Raw genomic sequence first — 21,810 nt, 5'->3', positions numbered from 1 at the left:
GGCCTTTTACAGATGCAGATGGTGAAACACAGCCTTTAAATACATAGGCTTGATGCAGTGGCAAAGGCTTGAAGCCTGTTACTGTGGACACCAGGCACCCTTTTTGACGGTTTATTATTGAGTGTCAGTATGGATTTTCTTTTTTTTTTTTTTTTTTTTTTTTGCAAAAATTCCTCTTTTCATGCCAATGATATTCTGTCAGTGAATTTCCCTCTAGGACCCTCTTCCCTTCCAGCTACCATGTTACCAGTGATGCAAAAAGAAGAGCTAACCAGTTAGAATTGTGTCTGCAAACCAAGAATAATGTCCCTGTGTGTTCTTTTGAAGAGTGACAGGCACAAAGACACAGCATCCTTGAGTACCACTGACCCCTGCAGCTAGTTGGTGCATCGCACTGAACTGGGAGTTATTCTTAACATCCGCCCCTCAGCAGATAAGACCAAAAGTTCATCCCTATTAAAAGTTGGACCAGCCAGACGTGGTGGCGCATGCCGTTAATCCCAGCACTCGGGAGGCAGAGGCAGGCAGATTTCTGAGTTCAAGGCCAGCCTGGTCTACAGAGTGAGTTCCAGGACAGCCAGGACTATACTGAGAAACCCTGTCTCGAAAAACCAAAAAAAAAAAAAAAAAGTTGGACCAATAAGATACTGCTGAGCGTGCTCATGCATTGCATTGGTTAGCTGTAGAGAACTGAGCTGCAGCTCCCTGCCAACTTGGGGCTGCCATTAGGAGATGCTATGATGACTACATAACAAGTGGATGAGAGAAGCAAGAAGGCCAGTCTATAGAAAGGAGTGGGGGTGGAAGATAATGGAGAGAGGGAAGCCTAAAGACAGCATGTAAGCTAAGCACTCTGGGAGAAGCAGGATGGACAGCAGACAAACCCTTCTCTTAAACCTTTCACACTCTAATCCCAGCCTTTTGGAAGATTTCGGTAACAGAACTTAAATGCCGCAGCTATTATGTGGCGAAGCACAGGCTCTTTTTGTTGTCTGTAAGACTATTTAAACACACACACACACACACACACACACACACACACACAGGAGACTTTTAGCAAGGGACAAATTACTATATAAAATGCAAAATGCCTCTACAATAAAAAAGTATGACTTTAGTTAGAGCAGAACTTGATTTATACTCTTAGCCTTTCTGATAAGTGAACCTTCGCATTTTCATATTTTACCCTTAATTTTTAAGTATTGGAGAGCGTGCCGTGAATGATCAATAGGTAGCAAGGCCACCAATACCACAGCGCTCTGAAATTGCTCGTCTCTCTTTCCTCCAGGGACGGCATTGCCCACTCATCCCCCCTCTATTACAGCTGCCCCTGATGATTAAATATCAGCACGGCCCAGCTTTGTGGTCTATTCTCCTAGGAGTTCCCTCCTATTCATTTCTAGCATAATCTCTTACACTCATTTCTTGGGAATGAAAACCCATCTTGTCGCTTTCGGCCAGGTCCCAGAAGTGAAATACTGGGGCACATTAATCTGTCCTGACAGCCTGATCCCACTCCGCACCACCTCCTAGCAATTCCCAGCTTCCTAATTACCTTCCATGGTTTGCCTTTTTAAAGTCTCCTCCAAACCACGGCTGCACACTGCCTTTAGCTTTTCTTTCCTCCAAGAATAGGCATCTCGAGGACGTATGGTAGCTTCACTTCGGTATGCCTGGACTTTGAGTGTCTGCACCAAACAGTGAATGTCTGTAGAGAGAGAGTTGTCCCTTTTACATTCCCCCTCTGTGTACTGACAGTCTAAAAATGAAAGCTTTCAGTGTTCAGGTTGATCCAAGCAATAATGCACATCAGGAATATTCTCATTTATAAAGTACTATGTTCCCTCTCTCCTTCTTCCCCTATCCCATGCATGTACACACATATGCATATAAATGTATATGATCATCTTTCTGCAGCTATGGGGTATATGCCCAAAGCCAGTCATATGATGGATACATTTACTATAGACAATCAAAATGAGATGCAGTGTTAAAGTCAGTCTTCTCCTGTGACGGATGGTGAGAGTATATGTTTATACAGTGTTTTACATGAAAGACATGAGCTGTTTAGTAAGGGCTTTATGATCAGTTAGGACTCCCAAGGCTGCATGTCATGCCCCTCCCTGTTTATCCATGCCACTGGGGAGGGAATCCTACAGTAAGTTTGAGCTTTTAAAGCATTTCTCTAAGTTATTTGACATTGGAACCCTTTATACTTCAGCCCATCATATCTTTTGGCATTTCAAAGAAGTAATAGTCTACAGAATGTTTATTGACAAAGCCCTGACAGATTTATCTTCTGCCATCATGTTTATTTCCTGTTTTATTTAAACTGGCGTTTGCTGTCAGTGATCCTAGGACATCTACAGTATGTGAGGATCTAAGAGCATGACAGACAGAATACCTGATGAGTCTTGGCCAGGAAGGAAAGCACTGGGAGGCTTGAAAGTCTTAGAAATACTGGTAGGAACCGCATACAATATAGTACAAATCAGAAGTCCATGTGAAATGGAAGTATTGCTTCAATAACTTTGCTGAAGTTAGTATCAGCTCCATCCTCTGGATGCTAAAATGGCTTCTTGCCTACAAGAAGCTGAGTATTTTAGCTCAGGATTGATTGGAGAAAGAATTCTACCTAAATCTAGGAGACTGTGAGCTTCCAGCAGTAGGACCCACAAATTACACATCTGTATTTCACATTTCTGGGACCTGACAAAACAATGGTCACTGGTGCTTGTTAGCTACGTTAATGATGGGCACATACATGTATTCACGCATGCATGGATGGATGAATGAGTTCCAGTGTCTTCCTGCACTGAAACCACATTAGTATGATTCAGTCTCAAAATTTACATATCTTCCATACTAAATGAGACCTGGAATTATAGGAAGGAGCAGATTCAGAATCTAGTAATAAGACCCAGACCATCCTGCTGGAGCATAGCAGATATGAAGCCACAGGGACAAGGGGAGGAAATGCAGAGCAAAGCGGGGCTCAGATGCCTGGTATCCTAGCATCCCTTCATCCATCCTGAACAAAGAAAACACAAGTGGCTTGTAAGCATCTCGCTAGCTTAATAATTCTGGGGTCTGCTAAACCAACAGGAGTAAAAAGGCATAAGATGTTCCTCCTCTTCCCAGTGACTCACACCCATGAGCAAAGGACACCAGAACAAGCCAGTTAACAGAAATGAATGAGGGGATTGGGGTTGGAGCCTGTGGTTAACAGCTACGCCAGTAGAATTCTGAATTGTGTTTTGAAAGGTCCTTTCCTGGGTGGCCAACAGCTTCATAAGAATGGAACATCAAGCAGCAGAAGTGGGTGCTATACTTCTCATTCACCCGCTGTAATAAGAAGCTTACAAATTAGATTCAAACTAGATCTAGATATCTGTGTGATCTTACAAGAGCCATGGCACTTCTCTAAGCCTCTATTTCTTTGGAGTACAGGGAGAAAATAATTCCTATTTTGTAGTTGTCATCATGACTGAATAGAGTTAGTTATGCATTAAATAGCTAGTGTGATCCTCAGGACATGGTAGGCACTTACTGATGATGAGCACACAGAAGCTCAGCATCTGAGTCAGTCTGAGTTGTCCTGGACTTGCGTTCTATGTAAGACAAATGACAACTGACCTTAAATGTTAACTCATATCCATAGATTAGCCTGACCTTTGTCTGCTTCTTAGATGATGTAGTAAACATGGGCAAGACTTCAGAAAATAACTGAAATCTAGTCCCCTCTGTCATCAACCATCTTGGTCACAAAGTTCTCACCCTAACCTTGCTGCCTCTCCTAGTCTGCAGTAGCGCTGAGTCTCTCCAAGGAGCGTAGGTCCTCAGGAGCCCTGAAACTGATGGTGGCCTGGGGTTGCCTCACACTACAGCACAGGCAGCTGGGATGGAAACTGTTCTTGTGTATCCAGGCAGCAGGCCTTTCCTTCTCACACCAGCAGGACAGGCTACAAGCGGAAAATCTCCAATCTTTGCAAGTAAAAGCCAAACTGTCCTTTCGAGCCTGCAAACTTCCTACAATAGCAAGCAAAGACCACCAGGACCTAGATGTATCCTCAACTGAGCCCTAGAATGGCTATTTGATTCCCTGGGTCTCTCTGGACCAAATCCTAATCCAAAGAAACACTAGGAGATGAACTGTTGGAAAATTCTAAAATACTTCACTGAACTGGCATTGTTGAGGGAGATAGGCTATTCCACATAAGTGGAATTTATAGATAATACAGTAACCCCCTTAGGTATCAGTGAACTTTGTGTTCATTTAAAATGGAAATGTCTGTGTGTGTTTTAATTATCTATTAATAATTAATGTAGACTCCTATCTACTCCCTATCTGGCACTATGACAGGCACTTTCGAGCATTTTATTATAGTCTCATAAACAACAGATGAGACAGGCAGTGCTGGCATGATTTTAGAGACAAAGAAACTGGGCCTTTAAGTCTAATAACCACCCAAGGCTACTTACTGAAGGAAGAGCTGCGACTTCAAGTCCAAGGAATTTTCTAGTCTTCTGCAGTGAGATCCGAGACTGGGTGAGGAACCCTCAACAGAGAGTTGTTAAAATGTACGCAGAGTAAATAACAAAGACTCTGCAGAACATCCTCCAAGTCTTTTCCAGAGAAGAGTCAAGCACATATGATATGAGAAAGTCTCTGTGCAAACTCAGAAGACTTATAAGGCTTAGTTCATGAAGCATGGATCAGGAAGCAAGAGTTATAACACATATATACGCATACACATACACGCCCATCTATATACACACATACATATATATACATACTCATACACATACACACATGCATATATATATATATATATATATACACACACACACATATACACACAAAGATACACAATACACACATGCACACATGCACATACACCCATACAGATACATAGAAACATACACACATAGACACACACATACATGCATACATACACATACACACACACTCAGAGCACTTGGGGTCTATACCGTTGCTACATGTTTTACACTTGCTCATTTGCTCTTGATCACATCTTTCACTACTCTGTAAATTCATCAAAGTCCAGGACTGGGTCTAGTTAACTGTGTATCACCCATGGCATCCATCTGAACACACAGAAAGTTCTTGCAAAGTTTGCTTAAGAGATGAAGGAACTCCACCCGCAGTTAACTGGAATGCATTTGCGCATGCTCCTCTGCCAAGAGCAGAGCAGTCCAAAGAGCTTGTATGGGGAACCGTGAGCTGAAGGGTCCCGCCTACTCAGCCTTCTGTTCTCTTTCAGGAGTGACTCTGCACTGGCCCAGCTCTACGGGACCTCGGCGACCTTAGAGCATCACCATTTTAACCATGCCGTGATGATCCTTCAGAGTGAGGTGCGACCTGCTCAGCTTCTCCCCTCCACAAAAGGCCAACCAAGGGATCCCCGCGCTCTCTTTGCTGTGCTGTGCACAAATCTACAGGAGCCGGAGGCTGTGCTTAAGTTAAACTCAGACTTCCGGGCCTTTTGTGAGCCTATCACAGGTCAAAGACCTTGCTCCGGGCCTTCCTAAGCTGCCTCCTCTGGCCTCACTGGAGGTTATGCAGATCCACTTACAGGGTAGCAGGTAGAGACTGCTTATTAATGGAGCATCGTTTTGTCTTCGTTAAAGGACACACAGTAAAAGTCAAGCTTCAATAGTGAGTTGAGGATAAAAGATGAAAGAACTTTAAATTTTTAGTAGGACTGCATTTGAAAGTGAGAGACCGTTAGTAACCCCAAGGCCAGGGCTAAGGCCAAGCACCTTGTTTCACTTCCTGCACCAACACAGGACTTAGACATTGGAGTGCTGGCTTCTCTCTTTCTGTGGAGAAAAACTGACTCTGGCTGCGGCAGCTGAGTTTTTAACTTGCCAGGAAGAATCTGTTTAATTTTCCGAAGATATGCAAACTTTTTTTTTTAGGCCAGGAAGGGATCATCTGTCCCCCGTTATTTGTCAGCTCTCTAGCTACACCATTTATTATTATTATTATTATTATTATTATTATTATTATTATCACCATTAAGACCCTGCTTCACTGGAATGCCATCATTAAATATAGAGAGTTGTTGGTTTTTGTTTTTGTTTGTTTGTTTGTTTGTTTTACTCTAGACTATCTTGAGAAAGCATGTCTTCTGTAATATAACCAAAGCCTTCAACCTCATAATAGAGACCCACCACTCCAAAGCCTCAACGTGGGATAGGGCGGGGCAACCTGCCAGAGGGGCTGCATTTCCATTTCAGAATAAACCTCCTAGGTAAGGGCCATGGAAACTGATGGAGCCAGCTTCCTATTGGCTATGGCTCTGGAATAGAAAAGCCACATGTCAGCTGAGAGCTGCAGAGGGGGCAGAGACAGCAGGGGCCTTGGTTTGCTCTTTTCTGGCAAGTGTGATGAGTCCCCCAGAGAGCCCCACGTCTGTAATCGTGGATCAAAAACAGCCCAACCCCCACCCCAGGTTTGTGTCATCTAAGCGTGACACATTGGTCAGCCTCCACTCCAGCTTCTTCCGAGTGATAATGACCAGCAAAAGCGTAAGGAGGACTTGAACCCCTGGGCCCCAGGGGTCCGCTCCATTCTGCCACCAGGAAGGCAGATGTCACCACTGTCTCACTTCCCCGTTTTCACAGACATGCAGAAGCTAGAGGGCCTGAGGACGTTTGCTGCACACCTTTAATTCTCCACACCTGGTTTCCACCTATGCCCTGCTCACCTGTTCCCTAAGCCTAGGCTGAAAGCAGTAGTTGTGGGAGACTTGATTCCATTTAGGGACCAAGCCTAAAAGTTCTTGTTCAAGACCAATTTGCATGTTCAGTAATGCACTGATACAAACTAACTTTGTACTAGCTTCCTACTCCCCAGGACCAGTACTATTTACCATATCCTTTTTAAGTAGTAAGAATCATGTCACAAGGTAACCAGGACCCTCAAGTGCAGGTGGGTTCTCTTGTCTGAATGCAAACTTCTACTCTGACTTGCTCCTAAGGTTGTCTTGCTTCCACTGGGTGATGCTGGATCTGTTGCTGAATCCCGACAACCATTTCCCCCAAAGCTTTAAACTACTTTTTTCCCAGGCTCCAGAATACTTGGTTGTAATTTCCCCACAAGCTGATGCTCAGACAAAATAGAAGAAAACCCTGGGCAAAACCATCCTCTAGCTTTCCTTGAATTCTTTGTCCTCTTAATTGCTGAATCAGGCCTAGGAGAGCACACTTGAAAAACTACTATTAATATTGGACCCGGTCCCAGGTAGAACCAACATCCTGTAGTCAAGGTGTGGAGGGCTCACCGGATGAGATAAATTAGCTCAGCAAATCAGCTTATCACCTAGTGCTTGATTAAAATGAAATTGCTAATTGATATTCTGGTTCCCCGGATAAATTAATTTACCTCTCACAGAGAATAGTTTATTCTTAAGAAGCCATTTGCTCCTTTCCTTCTGTATCATCTTCTGGCTCAGTCCTAGGTTCAAATTGGTCCACTTCCCAGCCAGGCCACATATGCTTGTGAGTTCATATTTCATGCTAAGAAAGGCAGATCAAAGAAGCCCGACTTGGCAAGTACCTGAAGTCAATGACAGTGACACTGCCGAAGGGTTTCCCATTTCACTAACAAGGGGGTATGGCTGCCAAGTGAATCGGCTTCTGGAGAGAACAAGAGTGCTTTCTGGTAGCATGGAGGTGAAGCTGTATTGCAGTCTTTGTTTAGAAAAAAATCATCATTAGAGTCTTACTGCACGCAGACAATGGTGTCCTCGTCCTAGCTGTTGAGCAGATAGATACCCAGTGCTATGAATTTAATCCAGCGTGTGCTTTATTGAAGCACCCTGACAGTTCAGTGCAGGAGAGGTAGGTCTCTGAGTGGCATTTCCTATGTATTGAACACTGTTTAACCACATCTCTGGCCTCTCCCATTAACAAGTTTTAATGGTTAGTAGAGTCCCAAACATGCCTCTATTTGCTCCCAAAGCTTCTATTGTCTAAATCTTCCCACTGAAAAATTATTGTCTAATGGCCTCTCTCTCTCTCTCAAAGTCATTTGTCACCACAGCAAAGGTTTCTAGGATGCCGGCTAAGTCTTTACTAGTAGAAGGTAGTGTTTGTTTCTGGATCAGAAAAATCCCCAAATGTCTAGCCCACTTTTTTGCCATGTATTTCCATATCTGTTACAACACAAGTTTGTGTGTTTTCAGAGTTCCCTTGCACACCCAACAGATTATAAAGTGCTCCTTGGTAGGCCTCCCCTGAAGCAACTCACTTTCTGGCTCTTCTGTTTGCCAGGACATCTGTTTGTATTTGTAAAACTTTTATTAAGCTCTGGGCTGGAGTGAAGGCCTGCAGTTAAGAGCAATGTTTGCTGCTCTTCCAGAGGACCTGAGTTCTGTTTCCAGCACCCAAGTCAGGTACCTTACAACCACCTGTAACCCCAGCTCCAGAGGGTCCGATGCCCTCTTCTGGTCTCTGTGGGCACCTGCATACACTTACATGGATCCACACACCCACCCAGACATTTGTACACACATAAATAGAAAGAAAAATGAATCTATTAAAAAAAGGAAAACTGTTACTAAACTTTAAATTTTGCTTATGTTCTCTCTTTTTTTAATATAGGAAAAGCATGCAGTCATCAACTACAGGTTTAATGGTGTGTTTTCGTGATGTTCTGCCTTCTCATTACAGGGTCACAACATCTTTGCTAATTTGTCCTCCAAGGAATACAGTGACCTCATGCAACTCCTGAAGCAGTCGATATTAGCCACAGACCTCACGCTCTACTTTGAGTAGGTATTGGCACGCGGTCCATCTAACAAATGGACACTAGCATTCCGTCTTCAATGAATTCCTGGTTCCGGGCTGAATGTTGCATATTATTCTAGCATTGCTATCGGTGTTTCCCTTATCTAAATGAAGGTCATTAAGATGGTGCATACTCTCCAAGGATTAGTGGCTAACAGTGGCATGTTTGAAGTCTTCCTTATGACTGGTGAGCCTGCTTTTGAACTCATGACTCTGAAGCTAAGTGCTGGTCATACGATTTCATGTGCTACTATGACGGCTGTTTCTAAGTGTTGTCTGTCTCTGTGATAGTCATGAACACTATTCATGGATGGAACATGACTAGAAACCCATGTTCCCTGCTCCTCTCCAAGATTTATATGTTGAACAGTGATATCTACCCCCATGTTCTACCAAAATTGTTCTGTCAGTGGTCACTGAAGGCTTCTGGCCTTTCCTAGGTTTATTGACATAAATACTTACTGACTTCTCAATGCCAAGCTCTGCTCTTTGCTTCCCCAATGGCCAGATATTGCTTTCTCCTCCTCTGGACCCTCTGTAGGTTTCTAACCCTTCTTCCTCTGAGTTCTGGAACCCACACTGCTTTCTCTGCTCAGATCCTCTCCCTGACCTCATGTCTGCATTGTACCAATGAGAGTTACCTCCAGGTAGGAGGGTCTGAAATACTTCATTGTAACCCCCTGCATCATAGACACGTATCCCCAACTTCCATCCACCCATCCTTCAAGGAAACCTTAAATTTAGCTTGACTGTCCAAAACCTTCCTTATTTCTTCCCTCTATATGTTTCATTCTTTTCTTTAAAAAAAGATTTTAGATTTTTTGTTATATGTATATTATGTACGGGGGCAGGTACACACATGAGTTGTGCATCCATGGAGACTAGAGTGTCAGATTCTCTGGAGGTAGAGTTGCAGGCAGCTGTGAGCCACGAGGCTTGAGTGCCTGAAACCTAAGTCAGTTCTTCTGCATCAATGGTGCGTTCTTCACCATTAAGCCACGTCTCTGGCCTCACTCTTTTTGCATTATTGTCTCTCATTTCTCCCCTGTAGTTTCTGTCTACTTTGGTCATGTCTAACTACATCTTATCCTTTGAAACAATGCCATGACCCTTAAGCCACAATCAGATCATCAATGCTACACAGAATCCCGTCCCCATCCCTGCTTTACCATCTGGCTAAACTGACCCACCTTTAGGTTTTTGTCTCTGACTCTACTTTCCCTTAAAACCCTACTGTTCCTCGACACTGCGTCAGCTGTAATTAGGTTCAACTGTAGGAAACAGAAAGCCAAGCAACAGTTTCTCCAGAGCCCCACCATCTGCTGGTGGTACAATGACTAGTGAAGTCCTCATGGACCCAGGCTTCTTCTGCCTTCCTGTGATGCCCACCTCTTAGCCAGAGACAATGGCTCAAGCTCCAGCCCTACTCCCCACCTTGAAGCCAACGGGAAGATGGGATAAAGATGGGGGCAACAGGTAACTCAGGCCATCTCCTAAGGTGTGCTAGAAGTTGCCGCCTAACATTTCACTAGTCAAAATTTTATTCTGTGGCTATATTTAGCCTCAAGGCATGTTGGGAAAGGAAGATTTTATTCTGGATCGCCATGGAGTTCTACAAATAGTGGAGAAAGGAAGAGGGAATATTGGTGTGGACGGCGGACATTCCTGTCACAGGCATTTATGACTGAACTTTGCTGTGTGAATTATTATATGGGACAGTGGAAGAAGTAAAGGCTGTGAGTGATATTGGCCTGAGTTTAAATTTCTTTCTGCCATCCCCCTTAAACCTGCTGGCTTGAAAGTTCTCTCTCCTCCTTAGAACTCAATGATACGAAATGTCTTTAAAGGGTTAAATATAAAATGAGAGGGCACACCACAACCGCCATGGTCGCTGCATCAGTGGCAGATGAAAGGTGGTTAGACGACCCAGCTGTAGCAGTAAAAGGCCTCGGAGGAGAGCAGGAGTGAGGGGCAGCCAGCTCTACAGCACTGTGCTTGGAGCTTGGAGCCCAAAGTGTGGTGGGAGGCAGATATGACCCTCACACCTGGAGACACCAAGACTGTCTGCTTGTCCATTTAAGGGGCACTAAGAAGCCCTCCACCACCATGAACAAGCAAGCCAGCTTTGGTGTGTCTCTGGAAAAAGCCAGAGAAATTAAAAAAAAAAAAAAAAAAAAAAAAAAAAGAGGGTTCTACAGTGGGGAAAAGCACAAGGTAGGAGTAAGAAGCAGGTCTCAGACAGACGGGTTTGCGATAGATCAAGACTCTGGGTTTCCTGAAATGAAATCCCAGAACCCAGTCACTGTGAAGTTAGGGGCTCTAGAAACCACATACCTAAAGCCGTCGATTTCAAAGTCAAAATAAAAAGCTGAAGAGAGTGGTGTGTGTGTGTGTGTGTGTGTGTGTGTGTGTGTGTGTGTGTGTGTGCGTCTGCCTGTCTGTCTGTCTATGTCTTTGTGTCTGTGTTTACCCATTAAATTTTGGAAATATTCTTAGGTGGGAATGTTTTAATCCAAAATTTAATAACTGAACTTTCTTTTATTTAGTGAGCAATCCTAACACACACACACACACACACACACACACACACACACACACACGCTTCCAAATTAGTTTTTAAGTTCTGACTGTGACACACAAACATGCAACCAAAGATCAGAGAGGTTTTATGTACCGCTAATGAAAAACAGAGGCCAAAACAAGAAAGAAAAAAAGTAATATAGAGAAAACCCAGTTGTTCATTCCCTTGAGGGAGCCAGAGGCTGCGCCCATTAAACAGTAAGAAACGAAGCCTGAAGAGGGAAGCTCTTGAAAATGAAAACACGGTGATTAAAAGAAACATGAATAGAAGCTTCAGGAAGTTCAGTCAGAAGACCACAGGCAGCAAGATGAGCTCATTCAGCTGCCTTCAGAGCTCGAATGTGTTGAGCGTGCCGCCTGTTTCCCATTTGACAAATACAAAAGGTTACATCCATGATTAGTGAGGTGGCTCAGCAGGTAGCCACACTTGCTGCCTTAACTGACTGTCTGGGTTTGAATCCAGAACCCACATGCTGAAAGAGAGAACCCGGTGCTCAGCGGTTAAGAGCACTGACTCTTCTTCCTGAGGTCCTGAGTTCAATTCCCAGCAACCACATGATGGCTCACAACTATCCATAATGAGGTCTGATGCCCTCTTCTGGTGGGTCTGAAGACAGCTACAGTGTACTCGCATACATGAAATAAAATTAGTCTAAAAGAGAGAATCCATTTGTTCAGGTTGTCCTCTGACCTCCACACATGTGCCATGGCAAATGTATGCACACACACACACATACACACACACACACACACACACACACACGCTACATGTAAAAACTTTTAAAAGAATTTTATACTTTGTATGTACACATGCACATGTGTGCACAGGCATGTGAGCACAGTACATGTACACAGATGCCAGAGGTCAATCAAGATGCTGTTCACCTTGTTTTTTGAGACAGGGTCTCTTATTGGCCTGGAACTTACCACGTAAGCCCCAGGATTCCATCTCTCGCTAGCCTCAGGATTACAAGTATGCCCGGCCACACCTAGATCCTTTTTTAAAATATTTTTTTTTATTCTTCACTCATATATTACATCCCAACCACAGTTTTTTTCTCCCTCCCTTCCCCCCAACCTACCCCCCTAAGCTCACCTCCCTTCTCCCCCAGATCCATCCTTGTTCCTCCTCACAGAGAATAGCAGGTCTCCCTGGCACATCAACCAAATATGGCATAAGAAGGTACAATAAGACCAGACACATACCGTCACACCAAGGCCGGACAAGGCAACCCAGTAGGAGGAGAAGGCACACCTAGCTCCTTAATGTGGCGGCTGGGACTAAACTCAGGTTCCCAGGCATTAAGTACTTTACTATCTCCCCAGCCTCACAAATACAAATTTTAATTACAATAAAAATATATGCTTCTAAAACCCCTGGGCTCTGTCGCTAACCAGCTATGTGTCATCAAACACCTTGCCATCCTCTGAGATGCTCTCCCTCATGTGTAGAATGGCAATAGCATACCTTACATATATTACATGCATTGTGGGTGGTGACATCAACAACCCCATTTGCTTTACAATCTATTTATCCCACCTGTTCTGTGGCCCTCAGGCTGCCTTCACTATCCTGGCCACCCGTCTTTTTCTAGACTGATGCTTCTGGATTTGGGATTAATGGGGAAAAAAAACATATTACGACACCTTTATTTTTTCCTTCCTGGCACTTGTGTTATTTTTTCTCAAAATAGAAGCATTCTCTAAACCAAGTTTCCAAGTAACTCCTAACGGGACAAAAGCGGGGTGGGAGGGGACCACCCTCAGCTCTTGGCATCCATTTATCAAGCTCTGTTAGGGATGCGAGGAGTCACTAAGTGACCGCGGGATGCAGTCAAGGAAGTTGGCTGCGAGCAGCTTTCTCATTACTCTGCTCTTATCTTACCACTGCAGCCCCTGCTAATGTCTGCTGACTCCCACAGACGCTGCCACGCTCCCCTTCTGTCAGCATTATTGTCCTCAAGGTTCTGAATAGCTCATTCTCTCATCTAGACCTCCAGGGGACGGATCCATGAGCCAGTCTAAAGTTGCATTAAAGTATAGCCATATTTTCAACCCAAACAATCCCGTGGGTTGATGAGGGAGAGGCAGCGACTATACACCTAGTCGCCCAGGTGCCTCGATTTCACCAGTGTACGATCAGGGAACTGGAAGGTGTTGGGACCTGCGGATGACATCATTCATTTCATTGCTTCTGCTTTGCAGATCAGGCACAGATAGTTGAATGGTATAGCTTGGGTCACAAAAGCAACAATTGGCAAAATGTGAGCCCTTATTCCATTTCAGGGTGGTTTCCCACAACCATCCCATTCCTTCTCTAGTGGATGAGTCAAGAGACAGTTTCATCTGGAGTATAGTACATTAGATAACAACATTGACCCAACCTAGTTAATATCAATTAGTTTAGCTGAATAACTAACCTGGGTCCCCTTGCTATAAATGCAGTTGGAAGCAAAGGCTTGCAGGCATTTTCGTTTAATTTAGAAAATAACGCCAAAGATAAGAGTGGAACGGATGAAGGGCTAAGACAGGGAAGCCATTTTGAGGATGTACCTCTGCTGGTCACCTGGGACTATTCAGACACCGGCAGGGACCATCTTAAAAGTCTCATATGCTACATTCCCAAATTGGCTTCCATCCCCATGAACCCAAATTTGCCACAAGTCTTCAAGCTCCTATACACTTCCATGTCACATGTACTTGAGGCCTGGAAAATTCTACAACTCTCTCCAGGCCCACACATATGGACTCCAAGCATGCTGAGACACCAGTAAGCTCTGCACAGAGCAACAATGGCAGGGGTTGTAGTATCAGTTGCTCTAGCAACCACTGGAGAAAGGTAGGGCCAAGAGGGTACAAGGTGACTCCATTGACTCATTCTAGAGGTCTAGTTATCATTGGCTGTTCTGTCCTTCCTACTCAAGTCAGAAATCATGAGAGATCTAGGTGTGGTGTCTCCATTCTGTAATCCCAGCTCTTGGGAGGCCGAAGAAGAGTGATTGCCATGAATTTGAAGTCATTTGGGCTACACAGAAAAAAATAAAAAATAAAGAAGTTATGTTGAAATTGATCAAACTATAAAGGAAGCCACTCTAGGAGAAGAAAGTCACTCTAGAAATGCACACATGGACAGGAAGTGGATTCTACCCTTTGAGAAAGCCTCAGGGTTCATTCTTGGGGGGACAAGAATTCCTGTCCTGATCCAGAAGGAAAATACGTAAGGTACGTAGGGATGTAAAGACAGCACAGGAGACTTTCATTCCTAATGGCCTTGGGGATCCATGAGCCTACAGGCCAAAAGCACACAGGAAAGGACCTAGAGGACTATGGAGCAAGAACAAACAAGCGAAGCCTTTGGTGTGAACGGCTAGGTTCATACCTTACGTCTGGGGTTAATTGCTCAGTCTGACTTTCCCAGTCATTGAAAACTCATCTCCTGTTGACCAATTTTTTTAATTGACTTCCTGTGCCTGACTCTGAGTCCTCCATCTAATGAGTCCTCCATCTAATAAGGCTTTGATAATTAAATAATAATTTCACCAACTCAGGCAAAAAGTGGATATACTATGTCAAGAGCCAGCCACATGGCTTTGAGGGTCGCTCACTCAACTCCTCTCCGTCTTGGTTTCCTTGTCAGAAATATGAGTTTGGACATTTGACTCAGGCCCGTTTGCTAGGGGCCCAGTGACAGTGAACGGAGACTACCCATAGGAAAGAGTTCTGATGATTTAAAACACTTTATAAAAAAGAAATCATTCGGCCAGAAACTTCATAAAATATGTACCGTAAAAGATGACACTAGCAGTGGGGAGAGAGAGAGAGAGAGAGAGAGAGAGAGAGAGAGAGAGAGAGAGAGAGAGAGAGAGAGAGAGATCTACAATCACAAATGTTCAAACTTCAGAGATGCCACAGATAACCCTGTGATCCCTGTACTGTTTCTAGCCAACAAAGATGAGCTATGAGCACTTCTTCAATTAGTCATAAAAACAGGAAGTGATAGGTCCCCAGTGCTTTCTAAGGAGCTGTGCACACACATATCCTATTTAATTCTAGAAGCAGTCTGAGGAGACAGATAATCTTCCAAAAAATAAAATTGTATTACGTTTTTATTTATTGTGTGTCTGGGCGGGTGTGCGCACGTCATGGCGCATGCAAGGAGCCAGAGAACAGCTCGCTGTAGTCAGTTCTCTCCGTCCACTGCATGGATCTGAAAAATCCAACTCAGATCATCAGGTTTGACATCGGTCACCTTTACCTCCTGAGCCATCTCATCGGTCCGTTAGATACAGATGATCTTGTTAACTCCATAGTATGAATGGGGAGCCTGAGGTCTTGAGAGCTTCATTTGGTTGCTTCCAATAGCCAATGGTGCATCTGGGATTAAACAGGCAGTTGGATTCCAGAGTGGCTTTACTCCTTCTGCTACTCCCTCCTTAGTTATTTCAGTAGTAGTTTAAGAGTAATGAAGGGAAACAAAGGCCCAATCCTGGAAACATGTAGGCATTAGTGACAGGGGCAACTCCAGTGCACACATGCTTGCGTTTCAAACCCAAGAGGTGCCAGGCCAACTAATACTCTACCACCCAGAGTGACCCTACCTTCATTTAGCAAAATAACAGTAGGTTCTTCCCTAGAATACTGGCGCTCCTTAGCCATGGGTTCTCGGGCAGGTTTATGGTATCAGGCGTGAGTTTCGTTCTGTGGAGCAGACCTTAGATCAAAGCAAAGAGTGGTTGGTGAATCCCATAGCATTCACGCCGTTACTGCACAAATGGGTACATCCTGCCAGGTTGGTCATTATTGTAGCTTACAGGTTTGATGGCTTTCCTCCTTCAACAAGCTGTATAGCATCTTCTGTAACAGTAAAAACTATGCCTCTTTCTCTTTAGCTTCTTCTCGGATCCCTTAAACTTGACATACTGCCTGACATAATGAGTTCCCAAAATATAAGCTTTTGACTTTGGTTTCTCATATTAACCTTTAGGCAGATAGTCTTCTCTCTATCTGACAGACGTGGTTGCTGATGACCTATGGCCATACTACCCTGAAGGACATCCAATCTCAGACAGGGGTGCCTAGGCTCCCAGAGAGAACGCGCTCAGAACCCTTCATACACTCCCTGATCGGTCTCCATGGCAAATAGTCAGACTGCTTCCAACTACTCTTTAAACTGGAAATTACTAAACAATTCAGACTTTCTGCAGCTACTCAAGTGCCCAGTGCTTTTTAGACTGACTCTGTAAATTAAGCAGATGACTCTTCAGCTTGAAAATGACCACCTTCTCTCGTGCACTGCAAACGTTCTTCATCAGCAATTACGGGAAGTGTCCAAATGAATGGTTTCTTTGTCGTTGTCCTTCCAAAGAGTTGCAGTTAGTAGCATGTCTCAAAAGCACCCAGTGGCAGTCATCTGTACTAAATTATTTTGGATTGTTTAGAATAATAGTTTAACCTTCCTTTGAAAAATCACAGTGCTATCAAGATGAATTATTAAAATATACAGTGTGAATTCAACAAATACTGCTACTGCTATTCAGACAGAAATGTTTGCTCATTCATCATCCAGTGAGTGTTTATTAAGAACCCACTGTGTTCTGTGTATTCAACTTCCACAGTTGCCTGTATCCAGCCGGTCACAGGATTGGGAAGAAGTTAATAAACAATCAGATGTTAGTGTGGGACTTAACTCATCGCTGCCTTTCTTGTTCTTTAAGAGAGCCAGATGAGTTGGCCTGTGGAAACTCTTTTTAACATTAGGGCAGAAAGTATGGTGTGTTGGTAAGCAAAGATTTGAGTAGTTCCTGACAAATTCCAAAGTGTCTTTAGACAACTCACATACACATCCCCTCTCCCATGATACAGTGATGAACTAGAAATTGGGAAGTTCCAACCCTGATGCTTCCTGTACGCCAGGCATCGTGCTACTCATTGGGAACGTTTCTATAGGTGAGATGCATGCAGCTCTTGCCTTTAGGGATCCAGATCTGTGGGGAAAAGAGGAAAATGAGCACAGCTGCATGCAGAGGGCTCCAGCCACAGTCAACTTCACAGAGTGACTGGAACAAGCTCCTTCAAAGCACTTCCTTGCCCCGTGGTCTTGATCTGGTTGAACTGTTGTGTTCTTGTGCTATCTCACCTTCCAGCGCTGTCAACATAAAGAGTAATTATCACCCTTTGACTTGCTATAGCCTGCCGAGTCTACTCATACTCTCAACACAGTACCAAACATGCGATCTCTTTTGCGATCTTCTCTGGCCCAAGTCTAGTTTAAGCTAAAGAGAAACTTCACTTAAAAATTAAACATACCTGAGGTGGTATACATCTGTGACCCCAGAAAGCTAGAGCAAGATAATCTCAAGGTTGAGCTCAGAGTGGGCTACATGGTAAGGCCCAGGGCTCAAAAATAAGACAATAAAATAAACAGCCTTTTTTTCTTTAGTCATAATAATTGAAATTATCACCTACATTTTGCTTTTCTCGTTCCATTTTCAAAACTTTTCTGCCAAAGTCCAGAAATCTTTTCAGGATCTACATTTTAAAAGGTTTATTTTATTTAAAATGTATTGATTAATTTGATGATTGATTGGCTGATTGATCTGTGTGTGATGTGAATATGCTGTGTGTGTCTAAGCAGGTATGTGTACAGCTGTACTGTGTACGGGAAGAAGCCAGAAGAGGATGCCTTATCTCTTAGAGCTGGAGTTAGAGGCATTTGTGGGACACCCAGCTTGTTATAAGGGTGATGTCATCCTGATTAAGCAGCCAGCAAGCCATCGCTTCAGCCTAAAGATTTGCAGTTAACATGAATTGTAGACAAATGGTTTTCATGTAAGAACACTGTAAGGACAGATATCACAATCTTGCCCTGTGCCCACCCTCCCTGCCCACTCGTGTCCACTTTCATGATCCTACCTGGTGACTCTGGAGCTGACACTGCAGGGAACACACAATTATGCTTGTTTCCTCGGCAATGAGACTTCCTAATATTCATAGGCTTTCAGAAGTTTCAAAGGTACTAATCAAATATTATATGTGACGATGATATTATATAGGTACATGTTATATATTTTGTAAATATGTAAATTTCAAAAAATCCAATTAAAATGCACACAGAAATGTTGATTTCTCCTCTTGTAAATAAAAGACACTTTGAGGTGATTCCACAAACTAGGAAGGTTTTCAATGTAAAGAAGAGTGCTGGGTAACCAATCTTTGGAATTATTTTTGAGGGTAATTTTGGTAGTTCTGTTCAAATGGAGACTTTTTTAAGACTGCTATTTTTCTGAGTGGCACATATGTCAGCAGAGCAGAATAAAAAGCCTAATAAAAACATATCTGATTATAAATGAGATTTTCCAGTAAGTTGCTTTTCACTAGCTGGGCGCTTGGCATCGTCCTTGAAAGCCAAGGTTCCCAATGATCTGCCTCAGAAGTTAATGACATAGTTCCCCATGACAAAGAAGTCTGATTCCAAGGGCATTATATAGTTTTGTGGGTTTTTAAATATTCATTTTAACAGCATCTTGTTCCTGGAAATGATTCTCTCTGAAGCCATTTCCTACATGCAGTTGACTGTGTCATCTGTACGCACAGATGCCTATAGATGCTGAAGGATCAGCTATATGTATACGTGGGGAAATTAAACTCATCCCTAAACACACTGAATTTCCAATGCTTCTTTGTTTTGGTTGTCACAAAGAAAGAGGACAGAAACGCAGCACCTACAGCGTGGACTGCGCTCTGGCATAGGCCAATCACAGCCCTCTTTGGAGTGCCCCTTCCTCCATCCTGTTGGGGACAGAAACCTGTCAGGAGTTGTACTGCCTAGGCACAGCAGCCTATGACATCATCTTTCATGAAGGTTGGCCGCTGCGACTGAGCATAAACTCACAAAACAAAGCTCTACCTGGTCCCAACCGACTCTGCTACACACCATTTATAGAGACATCCCCAGACAACAGATATGGGAGACTGAGATCTTAGAACTACCTAGATTCATGTACAACTGCCCCTTGACTTTGGGAAAATAACTTCACTTTGTTTCATCTTGAATTTCCTAAGTTGAAAAAATGAGAGAATTATACATAGCAGATTCCTCCAAATGTCCAAAACAGGTCTCGTGGTCTATAACTCTAATGAAAACTCAAACACGCACAGTTGTGGGGGTGCACACCTAAAGTCCCAGCACCTGAAGAAGGAGACAGAGTATCAGAAGTTCAGGGTCATCCTCAGCTGCATGTTGAATTGGGCTCCTGAGAACCTATCTCAAAAAAAAAAAATTTTTTTTTTAATTAAAAAAAAAAAACCAACAGAGAAATCATTCTAGACTCATTTATATATGCAACCAAACAGACACATGCAAATTCACAGAACTAAAAAATTCACAAAACAGATACATGCCATTCCTAGAAGCATCATACACACTCACAAAAGTATTGGAATTGATCATCATTAGGAAACGGACACATAAACACAAGGTGTGCCTTGCAACATTGTAATCAATGAGGTAGAACAGCCTAGGACTGTATCAAACAACACGGGTAATTCACTCAATATTCAACATTGAACAGCAAGTGGCCAAGAAAAAATGCATACACTGTATTCATATGATGTTTTAAAATGTACAATATTCTTATCTCTTGTAAGGGAAAGTTCTGAGGACACCTGTGAAGCTGGTTGTCGCCATCTCACAGGCAGGAAGGGCATTATCAGTTGTATGGTGCATATATAGGTCCGCCAATGATTAGACTTTGGTGTTTTGTTCCGTTGTGGTGTGTTATGGTGCTGAGAACCAAGCCAAAGTTCTCCAACCCAAGGCCTCATGCAAACTAGGCACCCAGCCCAATGCAATCCTTGACACCTCAAGTTTAACACTCAAAAATCATCACCTGTAAGAATATTTCTTTTATCTTTGAAAGTCATGGCCAAAGTTTGGGAGGACAAAGGAAATAGAGTCTATCAAGAAATAGTCCCACTTTGGCCATGGGGAAACATTGAATTAATTCGCTACATTTTTATGTCTTGTAAAAAGATTCCTCATATCCCTCTTCTATCTACCATCCTTTGGGATAATTAATGTTCCTTTTCTTCCCAATGTGATGGAATCTAGCTTTGTGAGTGTCATGTTATATCCATGATGCAGTCTGAGTTCAGGGAACTCTAAACTCCAGTCATTAACATTTTTATTATTGGAGAATTTGCTCATAGGATGCTTCTCAAATGCACATCAGAGATTTGGGGCTGTTAACATTTACATATTTAAGTGTGTGTGGACAGTACAGATGGCATGACATGCCGGGAAGATCAGAGGACAACTTGCAAGAGTTGGTTTTCTCCTTCCCCCGTGTGGGTTCAGGAGATCCAACCCAGCTTGCAATGCTTGGCAGCAAATTTCGTTATCCGCTGCACCATCCTGCTGACCCAAGACTGGCAAGTTTGAAAAGAGGATTTGAATGTGGTGGGGTGGCCAGAGGTAGAACTGAAGAAAGATGTAGGGGTAGATCTGTCAAAACACATGATATGCTTGTATGAAATTCTCAAACAATAAAAACAAATTAAAAGGGGATTTTTTTTTTGCAGCGATTTAGCCAGCTATACCTCCACTCTGTATTGAAGATAACAAATCCCTTCCACAGAAGCTTCATTCCCCATAGTACTAGAGAAAAAAACCCACAACCTTGCATGAGCTAGGCAAATCCTCTACCAGTGAGCTAGGTTCCAAGCTTTTTCTCCTTAGCATTATTTTAAGGAAAATTCTGTTTTCCAGGGTGACCTTGAACTTAACCTAAAGATGCCTTGAACTTCCCATCCTTCCTCTTTAGCCTCCCATGTGGCTGGGTTGACAGGCCTATGACACCAGGTCTATTGTGCTCCTAGTTTACACAACTTAGTGTACTGTCCAGTCTTTGATAGTTAGAGTCTAGTCAATAAGATCTTGACTGGGCTCCCTTTAAATTGATTTTGAACCTCTAAAGAGCAGCCATGAAGCTCTAGGACAGCAACTAGAGTCCGGGAAAAACCAGTGGATGGAGAATTGTTTTAAAACAAGAATAGAGTTCTTAGATAATATTTTTCATTCATTCCCCATTGTAATAAATATATTTAGCTCTTAGTGTACATGAGACACTGTTGCAGACACTGGAAATAGGAGTAGGAGAAACTGGGCCTGGTTTCTGTTCTTGGGAAGCTTACATTCTGACGATTTCTTGTGATAACTCATAGATTGAAATGGAGACCCACAGAGTATGCTAGCTAAGACAATGACCAACAAGCTCTTCCAGGAAAACCTCCCATGATCCTCCACACTCTGCCAAGCTGAATGCTTCTGTCTGCGGTCCTGCGGGGATGATCTTATCTGCTGGGACAGCTGTTGTTCCAGCCTGTACTTCTGCGTCCCAGCTGACATGCCAGCTG

General features: G+C 43.3%; 1 protein-coding gene across 1 annotated transcript in view; it reads left to right on the top strand.

Annotated features, from left to right (window-relative positions):
- The window catches only part of Pde11a (phosphodiesterase 11A), a 342,530-nt gene that overhangs the window by 278,198 nt on the left and 42,522 nt on the right, over positions 1-21,810 (top strand). The window contains exons 14-15 of the mRNA XM_021192546.2: positions 5,286-5,376; positions 8,701-8,801. Of these exons, the coding sequence (XP_021048205.1) occupies positions 5,286-5,376; positions 8,701-8,801 (192 nt within the window). The remainder of the gene's footprint in view (positions 1-5,285; positions 5,377-8,700; positions 8,802-21,810) is intronic.

The sequence above is a fragment of the Mus pahari genome, chromosome 3 (genome assembly GCF_900095145.1).
Source record: "Mus pahari chromosome 3, PAHARI_EIJ_v1.1, whole genome shotgun sequence".
Lineage (NCBI taxonomy): Eukaryota > Metazoa > Chordata > Mammalia > Rodentia > Muridae > Mus > Mus pahari.
Note: the sequence above shows the minus strand (reverse complement) of the source record. Positions and strands in the feature narration are given on the sequence as shown.